The 15,011-nt window shown below is 42.1% G+C and overlaps 1 protein-coding gene across 3 annotated transcripts in view; it reads left to right on the forward strand.

Moving 5' to 3' along the window:
• The window catches only part of UNKL (unk like zinc finger), a 180,745-nt gene that overhangs the window by 159,287 nt on the left and 6,447 nt on the right, over positions 1–15,011 (forward strand). For all 3 annotated transcript variants that reach the window (XM_077449087.1, XM_077449088.1, XM_077449089.1), the window contains one exon: positions 9,342–9,599. In XM_077449087.1, coding sequence (XP_077305213.1) covers positions 9,342–9,599 — 258 coding nt within the window. The remainder of the gene's footprint in view (positions 1–9,341; positions 9,600–15,011) is intronic.

The raw sequence follows: 15,011 nt of genomic DNA on the forward strand, positions 1-15,011 counted from the left end.
TCAGAGTGAAACTGTCGGTAGAAATATGAATGTTGTTATTGCTGAGTTCTAATAATTTTCTGGCTGTTGTGCTCATCCTACAACTTCGCTACTTTGTGTGTGTCACTGGCCTGGAATAAGCATGCAGTCAGTATCAAATGTCTCTACATGATTATTTTCACAGCAAAGTCATAGGATGAGCATGACAACCAGGGAGTTGTCTGCTTTTTTACTTATTTATTTTTTAGCAACAGTGGCTACCACAGTGGGTTTACTTTAAATGTAGATCTTATTTATGTATTTTTTTTTTCTTTTTGGACTAGATTTGAGAGAGGTCTATTCTATATTTGTCTAGTTTTGAGCAATCTTTTTAGATTGCATCTGATAGCCCTGGGAATGAACAAGATGAAGCAGTTTACATTCTCATTCGTGCTTGTTCTTGCGATTACTATGCATATCAATTACATTAGAAATCTTGCAATGCATATGATCACATGTTTTGGCACATGTTATAGCATTAAATTTGTCTGACTCCCCCTTTAACTACTTGCTGTCCACAGAATGTAAAAAAAAGTCCTTGTTTCAAGTGATTATCATTTTTTACAGCTGACGATTGGCTGCTCTATGAAAGTGATGGGACCCCATCACTTTTATTGTAGTGAGAAGGGCCTGAAAATTTAGCATTTTGATAAATGGCTGCATAAATATTGTGTAACATAAAAAAAACAAAAAAAAAACAGCCATCATTTTATTCTCCAGGGCCTCAATTTTCAGAAAATTTATGCTTGGGCAATTGTATACAAGCTTCAAGCAGTTATCACTGATTTTAACGGGTGTGTAACGGGACAGCAAATTTTTAAGGGGCCCGATTGTACTAAACATTTTTGTTTGACCATTAGGCCCCTTTCACGTGGAGTAGATCCACTGAATGGACTCTGCCAGGATCGCTCTGTTGATCCCCACTGAGCAGGCGGATAACAGGTCCGTCTCTTCTCACTGTGCAGGGATGGACCTGTTAGAGCCCTGCTGTTCTCTATGGCGAGATCATATGAAAACGGACAGCCTGTCCGTTTTCATCCGATCTGCTGGATGGATGGCGAATGTATGGCCATCCGTCAGTTTTGAGCAGATCTTGACGGATCTCGTGGCAGGCAGGTGTCAGCGGATACCTCTCTGCTGATATCCGCCTGCCTATGGAAGTCAATGGGTGGCCCGCTCGGATCCACCTGAAAAACTGAAAGGCGGATCAGAGCGATCGTGTGAAAGGGGCATATGGGTTTATGTAATCCTGTATAAAAAATTTGGGCGTTGGGCATCTTTTTCTGTTGCAGCGTAATTGATACTGTTGCTCTATAAAGTTTATTTTTGGACATATGCAATGTAGGATTTGTGCCCCATGTGTGGCTTCTGTGTTCACTAAAACGGTTAATAGCCTTATTCCTTTACACTACAGTAAGTGACAGACATCTGGTGCTGAAATGTACAAGTCTGGAAGAAGAACTAGATATAGTTATAGTTACATAGTTGGTAAGGATGAATAAAGAGAACAGTCCATCCAGTTCAAAGTGTGTGTGTGTGTATGTAGAAAAATCATTTCCTATATCCCCATATATTGTTTTCGCTAAGATGCCCATCCAATAGTCTTTTAAAACTATCCATTCTTCCTGCCAACACCACTGATTGTGGAAGAGAATTCCACATCCTTACTGACCTGACAGTGAAAGACCCCCTACGCAGCTTAAGGTTAAACCGTTTCTCTTCCAGTCTCATCGCGTGGCCCGTGTCCTCTTAGCCCTTTTACACACGGTCGGAGATTCCGACGGAATGTGTCTGATCGGACCGTTTTGTCGGGTATTCCGACTGTGTATGGTCTACATCGGGCTGTTTCTGTCGGAGTATCCGGCGGACCAAGTTTTCCAACTTGTTGGTAAAATTATCAGACAAAATGCTCCCATCGGACATACTCCGATCATGTGTAGAGAATTCCGATCGGACAAAGTGCCACGCATGCTCAGATCAAATTCCTACACCAAAGCTATTGGCTACTAGCCTGAACATAGTCCCGTCATAACGAAATAACGTCATCACGTCGGATTTTCCGACAACTTTGTCCGACCGTGTGTATGCAACAGTTTCGGACAAAATCCGAAGGATTTGGTTGTCGGAATCTCCGACCGCGTGTACAAGGGCTTACACTCCCTGGGACTGAAAAGTTTCATACTTACGCTGGGATCACCGTTAAGATATTTGTAAATTACAACCCTATCCCCTCTCAAGTGCCTCTTCCTTTTTTTTTTTTTTTTTTTTTTTGTGAAAATTTATTTTTATTAAGGTATATACAGACAAACATATAAACCGTTACAAAAAAAAAAGGGGGTATCCTTGGCAGCCGCCAGGACCCTCAGCGACCAACATGGCCATTACTAACATACCATATACACTCTGGCTAACATAGATCTCTGGCTATGCGTATATAGCCATATCCCTCTCCCCCAACCCCTCCAACTCAGTTCGCTACCCACCATTCAAGATGAAAAATTGACCCCACAACTGCAGGGGTATTATCATAGTTTACACATACTCCAGATTATTGTGACCACGGCCATTATCAGATATTATACCACGCTCATTGATAATCCATATTGGCATCCAAAGAGCCTACCAACCACCCTCAGACCCACCCCTGTTTATCCCAGGAGAGTGCCCGTGGGCCTCAAACCCTTGCTCATTTATATATACCCAAAAAAGGAAGTAGGAGACAGTTTATCCTACCGTCGTATCGGAAGCAACCCAAGCCTGCCATATCTTATTAAACTTTATCCCACATCCCCTAGACTGGTACGTTGCCTTATAAAAGGGTATCATGGAGTTTACTAACCCCTTCCAAAAGGGCACACCTGGAGGCAAAGGGGACCTCCATTTCAGTAGAATGGTCTTCCTCCCATAGAAAAAGAGAATGTTCAATAGCGTTCTAAGAGCTGCCGAGGGAACCACCCCCTCCACCAGACCTAGTAGGCACACCCTAATTGACCTTGGGATAGGTACCTTTAAAATATCTACAATGCAAAGGGTCACCCCCTCCCAGAAGACTGCAATGGGAGGACAATCCCAAAAAATGTGCTTAGCATCCGCCGGAGAATTGCCACATCTCGAACAGTCTGAGAAGACCGTCGGGTAGATTGTGTCTCTTCTTCAGAGAGGATACATTTAGCGCTTGTAGTCATTCCTCATAATTGAGGTCCTCCAGTCCCCATATTAATTTAGTTGCCATTCTCTGGACTCTCTCCAGGTCCAGCACATCCCTTCTGAGGATTGGTGACCAGAACTGGACGGTATACTCCAGATGCGGCCGAACCATAAAGTGGTAGAATTATCGTTTTTTTTATCTCTGGAGTAAATTTCCTTTTTAATGCATGCTAATATTCTGCTGGCTTTGGTAGCCGCAGCTTGACACTGCATGCTATTGCACAGTCTGTCTTTTACTAGGACCCCTAGATCCTTCTCCATTCTGGAAGCCCCTAGGGATTCTCCCCCTAATGAGTAACTTGCATTTATATTTTTACCCCCAAGTGCATTACCTTACATTTTTCAGTGTTAAACATCATTTACCATGCAGTAGCCCACTCCCTTAATTTATTCAGGTAGTTTTGTAAAGTTTCTATATCCTGCTATGTTGTTGCCCTGCATATTTTTGTGTCATCAGCAAACACTGAGATCGAGCTATTTATCCCATCCTCGCTATCATTTATAAATAAATTAAAGAGAAATAGCCCCAGGACAGAGCCTTGGGGTAGCCCACTAACCACTCTAGACCATTCTGAGTATACATTATTTATCACAACCCTTTGAACACGTCCCCGTAGCCAGTTTTCTATCCAAGAACAAACCTTATGGTCCATGCCTACAGACCTCCACTTGTAGATTAAGCATTTGTGGGGGACTGCACCAAACACTTTTGCAAAATCCATAATTACCACATCCACTGGCCTTCCCTTATCTAGATGGCAGCTCACTTCCTCGTAGAGTATTAATAGGTTAATTTGGCAAGAGCAACCTTTCGTAAAACCTGTACTGATTACTGCTATTGATACTGTTTGTGTTAGTACATTTTTGGATATGGTCCCTTATCCCCTCAGATAGTTTACAAACTAAAGACGTTAGGCTGACAGGCCTATAGTTCCCTGGAATATATCTCTGCCTCTTTTTGAATATTTGTACCACGTTGGCTTTTCGTCAATCGGCTGCTACCAATCCTGTCAGTATGCTGTCCATGAAGATTAGGAATAGTGGCCTGGCTATAACCTTACTGAGTTCTTTAAGGATTCTCGGGTGTAAGCCATCTGGTCCTGGTGATTTCATTATGTTAAGCTTCTCTAATCCTTTCTTCACTCTGGCCTCTGTTAGCCACAAGGGTAGATCCCGTGGCGTGTTGCTAACAATACTATCGTAGTCGGAATACCCCTCCTTTTCCTGTGTGAAGACTGAGGAGAAGATAGAATTTAGCACAGCTGCCTCCTCCTTGTTACCTGTAACCAGGGGTTGACAAATTTGCTTGGAATCTAGGAGCCAGCTAAAAAAGTTAGGAGCCAGGTCCGTGACGGCGATCTGGACCTGTCCCTGGCCTGACATGGAGACGAGTGAGGGGAAGATAGCGCCCCCCCCCCCCCCCCACCTGTCTCCAAGTCATTGCCCATAGCTCTTAGAGGGACATTTTTAAATTGCATTTTAGTGTAAATATGAGATGTGAGGTCTCTCTGACCCCAGATCTCATATATAAAAGAGGACCTGTCATGCTTTTTTTCTATTACAAGGGATTTTTACATTCCTTGTAATAGGAATAAAAGTGACACACTTTTTTTTTTAAAAGAACAGTGAAAAAAAATAAAATAAAAGTTAAAATAAGAAAAAAAAATTGTTTTAAATGTGCCCTGTCTTGCCAAGCTTGCGTGCAGAAGCGAACGCATATATGAAAGCGGTGTTCAAACCACACATGTGAGGTATCACTGCGATCGGTAGAGTAAGAGCAATAATTCTAGCCCCAGACCTCCTCTGTAACTCAAAACGTGCAACCTGAAGAATTTTTTAAACGTCGCCTATGGAGATTTTAAAGGGTAAAAGTTTGTCGCCATTCCATGAGCGGGCGCAATTTTGAAGCGTGACATGTTGGGTATCGATTTACTCGGCGTAACATTATCTTTCACAATATAAAAAAAAAAAAAAATTGGGCTAACTTTACTGTTGTCTTTTTTTTTTTATTAAATAAAAAAATTTTCCCCAAAAAAAGTGCGCTTGTAAGTCCGCTGTGCAAATATGGTGTGACAGACAGTATTGCAACGACCACCATTTTACTCTCTAGGGTGTTAGAATAAATAATAAAAAAAAAAAATATATATATATATATATATATATATATATATATATATATAATATAATATAATATATATATATTTTTTTTTGTTTTGTTTAGGGGTTCTAAGTAAAGGGATGGAGAAAGACTGGCCCATTAGCATTGTTGGTTGTAATTCCAACGGCCACCACAAGAGGGCGCCAGATTCCAGAAGGAACCATAGGATCACAGAAGGCCTCAAAGCCGGGGGCTCAATTACCGGCCGCCTGCGGCGCGGCCCGACGCGATCGCGCGCGGGGGGGGGGGGGGGTCCACGGAGACGGGATACCCCCAGCTATGCTGCCCCAGGCGCAAGGTCGCTGATTCTAGTCGCCAATGCGACCTGGCGACCGGGTTTTGTCGAGCACTGCCTGTAACTACCTTCCCTTCTTCATCCTTTATGGGGCCTATGTGTTCTGACCTCGCCTTATATATATATATATATATATATATATATATATATATATATATATATATATATATATATATATATATATATATATATATATATAAACTTCTTGGGATAATTTTTACTCTCAGGTTAGAGGGCCTGTAACTTACTCCAACTAGTAATTTCCCACTTGAACCCTTGGGAGTTCCACCCATACAGACTCCACCTCCCCACATCACTGATGTCATTCCGCTCTTCTACCAGTAAATCATTCCTGATATAGAAACACCCTGCCCCCCCCTCCACCCGCCCTGTCCCTCCGGTACAAGGAACACTCCTGGATGTTTGCCAGCCTGTCATGTGAACATTCCCGAGTTTTATATTGGTGCATATTTTCTTTTTTTCTATATGATTTCTCAGGCTTCGTTTTTAATTCGGTAGCACATTAACCCTGGAATTAGATGTTATAGATATACTATCACTAGAGACTTTACTATTTCCCTCTGTCCTATGCTCACTGCCAGTTATTGATACCTTTTAATCCCCCCCCCCCCAAACTCCGCAACACCTAGTTTAAAAGCCCCTCCAAATTTGTGGTTCATCAAGTTACGCATACATGGAGCAGAATGTGCACAGAGTGGCATCGCCAATACTGTTGGACATTTTTACCCTCTATTCTACTGGGGATAATAATTAAGACTTCCTATTAGCACTCTACTCTCCCCTGGCTCTACAGCTACTCCAGTTACCTCACAGTTCCCCTCGACCCCCCTCATCGTTAACGGTTCTCCCAAGCACTAAAAGGCACTCTGTTACTCCCGGGCACTAAAGGTACCCCCCAGGCACTAAAGGTCCCCCTAGGTACTAAAGGCACCCCAGATGCTCCCAGATACTAAAGGTACTAGAGGTACTCCCAGGCACTAAGGTCACTCCCAGATACTAAAGGTACTCACAGGAACAAAATTCACTCCTAGCACCAAGGTACTCTCAGGTGCTAAAAGGTACTCTCAGTACCAAAGTTACTCCCAGCACAAAGGGTACACCTACTGTCCATTTATTGTGCTTCTGTTGCGCTCCTCCTGTTCGGCCGCAGTTCCTGCAGCCTCCCTCGGTCAGTCTGCCTCTCCCCGTTCCCTCTCCTGGTCCGGCTATCATACCCACGGCCCCTGTTGCTTCTCTCTATCAAATGATCAGTCGCACCTGGTCTCCTTGTCAGGTCACAAACGCCCCCCCCCCCCCCCCGCCACCTCTCTTGATCAGCTGATTGCCTGTCTGACACAATCTACAAGTCCCGCTGCCTCTTCCGGTCAGGTCAGTGTGTCTCCCTCCTGGTCCAGGTCACTCTATTGAGCGCTCCCTCTTTCCCTGCGCTCATAGCATGTCTCACACAAGCTCAGCTCTCAGCGTGTCTCACTCTTCCGCGTGTCTGACAGCTCTCAGCGTGAACTATTCATAGACAGTCGTTCACCCTCCATCTCCCTTATTCAAACATCTTGTATGTTTTTCACTAAATTCTGTGATTGGTAGAGAGAAATTTTTGACATTTATCTGCCTCTCCTCCAATCAGATTATTGTGTATTTAGTGAACAGAACACAAGGCGGTTAATGAACTGTAAGTTCCAGCAAAAATTCAACGCTTGCTTTAGTAATGAAGAAACTAGTTTTGGTGAACACAGTTGCAGGCACACATCATGAATGGTAGCTTTTTCTTGAAGATGGGAGGAGAGGTGTTTAAGTCCTGAGTGGGCACTGTCACTGTAGGACAAAAAGTGTTACTTATTGAATCGCCAGGTGAAATTAAAGGAGGAAAAGTCTGTAGCTACACTATATTACATGTTTATTTTTGGATTGTAGATGTACCACGAAATGATGCAGTGCATCCGGAAAGTATTTCACAGTGCTTCACTTTTTCCAAATTGTGTTATATTACCGCCTTATTCCAAAATGGATTAAATTCATTTTTTTTCCTCAAAATTCTACAAACAATACTCCATAATGACAATGTGAAATAAGTTTGTTTGAAATCTCTGCAAATTAATTAAAAATAAAAAAAACGAAAAAAAAAGCACATTCATGTACATAAGTATTCACAGCCTTGAGTTCAGGTGCGTCCTGTTTCCACTGATCAACCTTGAGATGTTTCTACGACTTGATTGGAGTCCACCTGTGGTAAATTCAGTTGATTGGACATGATTTTGAAAAGGCACACACCTGTCTATACCAGGTTCCACGGTTAACAGTGCATGTCAGCACAAACCAAGCCATGAAGTCCAAGGAATTGTCTGTAGATCTCCAAGAAAGTATTGTATCGAGGCACAGATCTGGGGAAGGGTACAGACATTTTTCTGCAGCATTAAAGGGTCCAATGAGCACAGTGGCCGCCATCATCTGTAAATGGAAGAAGTTTGGAACCACTAGAACTCTTCCTAGAGTGGGCCACCCAACCAAACTGAGCGATTGGGGGAGAAGGGCCTTAGTCAGAGAGGTGACCAAGAAGCTGATGGTCACCCTGACATAGCTCCAGCATTTCTCTGTGGAGAGAGGAAGAACACCACCAATCAGGCCTGTATAGTAAAGTGGCCAGACAGAAGCCACTTCTCGGTAAAAGGCACGTAACAGCCCGCCTGGAGTTTGCCGAAAGGCACTTGAAGGACTCAGACCATGAGAAACAAAATTCTCTGGTCTGATGAAACAATGATTGAATGTCTGGAGGAAATCGGGTACTGCTCATCACCTGGCCATCCCTATAGTGAAGTATGGTGATGGCAGCATCATGCTGTGGGGATGTTTTTTCAGCGACAGGAAGTGGGAGATTAGTCAGGTTCAAGGGAAAGATGAATGCAGCAATGTACAGCGACTTCCTTGATGAAAACCTGCTTCAAAGCGCTCTGGACCTCAGACTGGGGTGAAGGTTCATCTTCCAACAGGACAATGACCCTAAGCACACAGCCAAGATAACAAAGGAGTGTCAACGGGTCATCTCTGAATGTCCTTGAGTGACCCAGCCAGAGCCCAGACTTGAAACCAATTAAACCTCTCTGGAGAGATCTGAAAATGGCTGTGCACCGATGCTCCCCATCTAACCTAATGGAGATTGAGAGGTCCTGCAGAGAAGAATGGGAAAAGCTGCCCAAAATTAGGTGTACGAAGCTTGTAGCATCATACTCAAAAAAAACTAAGGCTGTAATTGCTGCCAAAGTATTGAACAAAGGCTGTGAATACTTATGTGATTTTTTCTTTTTTTTTCCGTTTTTTCTTTTTATAAAATTTGCAAAGATTTCAAATAAACTTCTGTTGTCATTATGGGGTATTGTTTGTAGAATTTTGAGGAAATTTTGTATAAATTAATGAATTTAATCCATTATGGAACATAACGAAATGAGGAAAAAGTGACGCGCTGTGAATACTTTCCAGGATGCACTGTAAAGATCAGAAAGCAGCTCTATATGACTTCCTGCAAGATCTAGGAACTTTCAAGCGTATCTTTATTACACAACTATATTTGTAATAATTGAAATTGTAATATATAAAGAACTATAGGACATAGATGTAAAGTGATTTTAATGCTTCTATTGCATTCCAAAGGCATGTGATGCCTGGCAGAAAGAAGCCCAAGAAGCCAAGGAGCGCGCAAAGGCGGCTGATGCGGACCGACAGCTAGCATTATTACAGAAAGAGGAGGTGGAAGGCAAACTGAAAAAGATACAAGAAGAATTTGATGTCATCCGTGTATCTCCACAGTTTTCTGCATTGAGAAAATACAGTGATATGGAAAAGCTTCCTTTACCAAAGTTACATTCTCTGAAAAGTCAGCTGTGTTCTGATCTAGAAACAGTTGATGGGGTAAGACGGCAACTAAATTCTGATATATTTTCATACTAGCAGGCTGGTGTTTGTAGTTTATAAACCCAGGGCTTTAATCCCAGAAAATACGTTAAAATAAACAATTTTATTGCTGAGTACTTCATTTTCCCTCAGACCCTGTCCACATTTGAGTATTTCTCAGCTCTTAGCTCGAAAGGTTCAACAAACAAATTACCATTCATTTTAATGGCCCCATGTTCACATATGAGCGTTTTGTCAACTATAGCAAGACACTTGTCTCTCAAAAAAAGTACATGAGCTACTTTTCAGGCAGATTTTTGAGTGTTTTTGTCCCCATAGACTTGAAAGGAAAAGCCATGAAAAAGTGACATGAGCGTTTTTTTAATTGTTTAGGCACGCGATTTTCCACTTAACCACTTCAGCCCCGGACCAATAAACAGCCTAAGGACCAGAGGTCTTTTTACAATTTCGCACTGCACTGCTTTAACTGGTAATTGCGCGGTCATGCAATGTTGTACCCAAACGAAATTTGCGTCCTTTTCTTCCCACAAATAGAGCTTTCTTTTGATGCTATTTGATTGCCTCTGCGATTTTTATTTTTTGCGATATAAATGGAAAAAGACTGAAAATTTTGAGAAAAAATGATATTTTCTACTTTTTGTTATAAGAAAGATCGAATAAACTCAATTTTAGTCAAACATTTAGGGCACAATTTATTCAGCCACATGTCTTTAGTAAAAAAAATGTCAATAAGCGTATATTTATTGGTTTGCGCAAAAGTTATAGCGTCTACAAACTAGAGTACATTTTCTGGAATTTACACAGCTTTTAATTTATGACTGCCTATCTCATTTCTTGAGGTGCTAAAATGGCAGGTCAGTACAAACCCCCCCCAAATGACCCCATTTTGGAAAGTAGACACCCCAAGGAAGTTGTGGAGAGGCATGTTGTGCCCATTGAATATTTTTTTTTTTGTCCCAAGTGATTGAATAATGAAAAAAAAAAAAAATAAGTTTTCAAAAAGTTGTCACTAAATGATATATTGCTCACATATGCCATAGTTATATGTGGAATTGCACCCCAAAATATATTCTGCTTCTCCTGAGTACGGGGATACCACATATGTGGGACTTTTTGGGAGTCTAGCCGCGTACGGTACCCCGAAAACCAATCGCTGCCTGTTTCGAAGGCCATAAAATGCCAAAATAACACAAAACCCCCCCCAAATTACCCCATTTTGGAAAGTAGACACCCCAAGCTATTTACTGAGAGGCATGTTGAGTCCATGAAATATTTTATATTTTGCCACAAGTTGCAGGAATTTTACAATTTTTTTTTTTTTGCACAAAGTTGTCACTAAATGATATATTGCTCACACATGCTATGGGCATAAGTCAAATTACACCCCAAAATAAATTCTGCTGCTTCTCCCGAGTACGGGGATACCACATGTGGGGACTTTTTGGGAGTCTAGCCACGTACGGGACCCCGAAAACCAAGCACTCTCTTCCGGATTTAAATATAAAATGCTACCAAAAAAACTGTTAGCGATCGCAGGGATCAGGCCTGACTCTGCGATCGCTGCAGTTATGTGTTTAGTGTTTTGTAAGTGACAGTGATCGATCGATACTGCACTTGGGTGGGCTGGGCAGAGGGGCAAAATGCAGGTGCTAGCAGGTATCTGGGCTGATCCCGCTAACAATGCATTTTTTTGGAACCCTAAACTGCTGGGGATGCTAGTATAGAACTGATCAGATCAGATATTGATCTGTTCAGATTCTATACCACAACGGGAGGTTTATGCTTTGCTTGTGGGTGTTAGCGGTACTGGCACTAACCTAGCGCTGCCTGGAGCGACGCAGACCCTGACCCTAAAACCTAATTGATATCACCGGGTGATCAGGGGGTTAAACCTTTATTGGGTAATAAATGTTGGGTGCCCTGATGTTATAAAAAGCAAACTAACCAGAGTCATCTGTAACACTTATACGGTGATCACTGGTGAAAGGGTTAACTAGGGGCAATCAGGGGGTTCAAATTTTTATTAGGTAGTATATGGGGGTCCCTGGCGCTATATAAAAACCTGACGGGGAACCTAAATAACTAACTGGCTACCTAACGACACTAGTGACACTAATGCAGCGATCAGAAAAATGATCGCTTAGTGACACTGGCAAAAGGGGGTGAAAGGGTTAACTAGGGGCAATCAGGGGGTTAAAACCATTATTGGGTAGTATATCGGGGTACCTAGCGCTATAAAAAACTGGCGGTGAACCTAAAAAAAAAAATAGCTACCTAGCGACACTAATGCAGCGATCAGAAAAATGATCGCTTAGTGACACTGGCAAAAGGGGGTGAAAGGGTTAACTAGGGGCAATCGGGGTTAAAACCATTATTGGGTAGTATATTGGGGTACCTAGCGCTATAAAAACCTGGCGGTGAACCTAAAAAAATAACTAGCTACCTAGCGACACTAGCGACACTAATGCAGCGATCAGAAAAATGATCGCTTAGTGACACTGGCAAAAGGGGGTGAAAGGGTTAACTCTAGGGGCAATCAGGGGGTTAAACCTTTATTGGGGGTGGTAGGGGGCTACCCTGGACCTAACACTAACTGCCCTGACAGTTTTTACTGTTACAACTGACACTGAATGCAGTGATCAGTAAATAAATGATCGCTGCAATCAGTGACACTGTGACTGGGGGGGGGGGAATCGGGGGGGGTTTGTGTGCCTGTGTGTGCCTACGTGTTTGTGTAGTGTTGGTGCACACTTACTTTGTCTTCTCCTCGTAGTCCGGTCAAAAAGACCGCCCCGAGTAGAATGACATCACTTCCTCCCTGCCAGGAGCGATCGAGAGGGGGTGGCCAGAAACCAACGGCCATTCCCTCATCTCGGATCGCTCCTGAAGCGAACCGGACCGCCGTATCCAGCGGGAGGGGGTCCGATCGGACCCCCCACCCTCTGGAAGGCAGGCACGTACATGTACGTGCTTGTGCCTGCCTGTGCCATTGCGATCCCAATAAAATCCCAATAAAATACATTTGCTTTTGGATGTAACATGACAAAATGTGGAAAATTTCAAGGGTTATGAATACTTTTTCAAGGCAGTGTAAGTGTGCTTCCACACTGCTGTTGAAGGTATGTATTAAAAATGCATATTCATTTTGATGCAATTTCTGGGTGCTTGAAGTCCAACACGCACAATTGAAAAATGGACATGGGATGTTTCCTAATCATGTCATTGTGTTTTTCTTGTGCTGTTTAGCAAGGTAAAAACGCATCAGTGTAAGGCCTGGTTCGCACCTACACAGGTTGCAGTTTGTATATTCAGGGTCCATTTTGGGTTTTTCAATACATGTTTTTAAACCATTGAAGTTTATGTAACCAAAAGCCAGAAAAAAAAAGCCCCTGGCCCTTTTCATAAAATGCACATATGTGAACATGACCCATAGTAAACCATGTTAAATTTCAGAAACGCGCTATAGTCAAAAACTGACAATGCACTAAAAAATGCATAGGTGTAAACCAGGCCTAAAAGCAGCCTAAATTCTAACTAATCAGTGTGGAAGCAAACCGCTTCGTTTATGCTTTCTTTTAGAAACCCCACAATAATTTGTGACTCTAGTATCACACACAGGTTTAAAGTGGTATTTAAGTCAAGATTTCTAACCTTGCTTTAAAAGTAAGCTTATAAAATTTTTTACCTGCACGTGGTTTGTAAATGGCTGAACTTGCGTCATTTAGTAGATATAAATTTTGACTCCATATGATGACATATTTAGCTCAAGCACAGTACTCTACATTCACACAACATGGATTGTGCTGTAAATGTAGAGAGCACCATGCCATGATTGTGGGAGCGGTGACCCTGTCTTACTGGAGATCTCTGTTTGAAAGGTAAAATACACACCAAGTTCTCAAGTGCTTAGAGCTGCCAGTCCATATAGGACCCGGAGAAATTAGATTATAACCCAGTGCAGCTGCCTAACCACTGGCAAATGCTAGCAACAAAACACCAAAAAAAAAACAGAGCTCCATTGGTAAAATCGTAAGGCTCGGTTCACACAGCGGGCGGCACGACTTGCAACGCCGCGACCTGCACACGATCAGCGGCGACTTGCAAAACGACTTCTGTATAGAAGTCAATGCAAGTCGCCCGAAGTCGCCGCAAAAGTAGTACAGGAACCTTTTTTCTAAGTCGGAGCGACTTGAGTCGCTCCTATTAGAACGGTTCCGTAGTACAGAACGGAGCACGACTTGTCAGGCGGCGAAGTCGCCTGGACAAGTCGCCCCTGTGTGAACCGAGCCTAAGTCATATAAACTACTTCTAAACTGGTAGATAGATGAAAAATAGTTTATTGCACTAAGAACAACAGTTCTGTATAGGATTGTGGCATATAAAAAAACAAATGCAGCAGTTATACAGCATAAAGCATCAAAATAAGGATACGTTTAACATTTTTTTTAAAAAAAGCAAAGCGGTACCACACAGAAAAACTGGGTAGAGAGGATGGTAGTACAGTCCAGGTTGCTTGCTGGTAAAAAAAAAAAAAAAACTACCTGACCCATATGGAGAACGGTGACAGCCTGGTGGATAGGAGGTGATATCTCCACTCTGCTTTAAAAAAAAAAAAAAAAAAAAACATTTTAAACGTATCCTTATTTTGATGCTTTATGCTGTATGACTACTGCATTTATTTTTCTGTATTCCACAATCCTATACAGAACTGTGCAGGGATTGTTCATCTTCTCAGTGCAATAAACTATTTTTTATCTGTCTACCAGTTTAGACATACTTTATATGACTTATGATTTTACCTATGGAGCGCTGCTTTTTTTGTGTTCTGTTTTGAAAGGTAAGTCTGTTATAATGTGCTAGTATGTGATGCATACTAGCACATTGTGGCATTAACCTGCAAGGGGCCCCATTTTATCATTTTATTTTTATTTTTTGCTAGAGTTTATTACCACTCTAATTTTGTTTATTTTGTGGAATAAATCATTGATCTAAATAGTAACAGAATGCATTCACACGTCTATCCTACATATCCCAAAAAATTTAATTAGTATTTATATTATTATTCAGGATTTATATAGCGCCAGCCGTTTGCACAGTGCTTTACAGGGAGACAGCACAGTTACAATAAAAAAAAAAGGTACAGGAGAGTTAAGAGGCCCCTGCTTATAGGAGCTTACAATCTAATAGATTGAGGCAAGTGGTAAAAAGTTTTATAAATGTGGGGATGGGCTGATGGAAGAGATAAAAGGTCAGTTATTAGGTGTAGGGGGGGGATAGACTTCCCTGAAGATATGAGTTTTCAGGCATCACCTAAAGGCAGCCAGAGTAGGTGATAGCCAGACAGATTGAGGTCGAGTTTCAGATGATGAGAGAGGTTCTGGCGAAGTTCTGGAGAGGAAAATAGGGGGA

This window comes from Lithobates pipiens, unplaced genomic scaffold, assembly GCF_037356315.1.
Source record: "Lithobates pipiens isolate NorthernLeopardFrog02 unplaced genomic scaffold, aLitPip1_a1.2 Scaffold_22, whole genome shotgun sequence".
Lineage (NCBI taxonomy): Eukaryota > Metazoa > Chordata > Amphibia > Anura > Ranidae > Lithobates > Lithobates pipiens.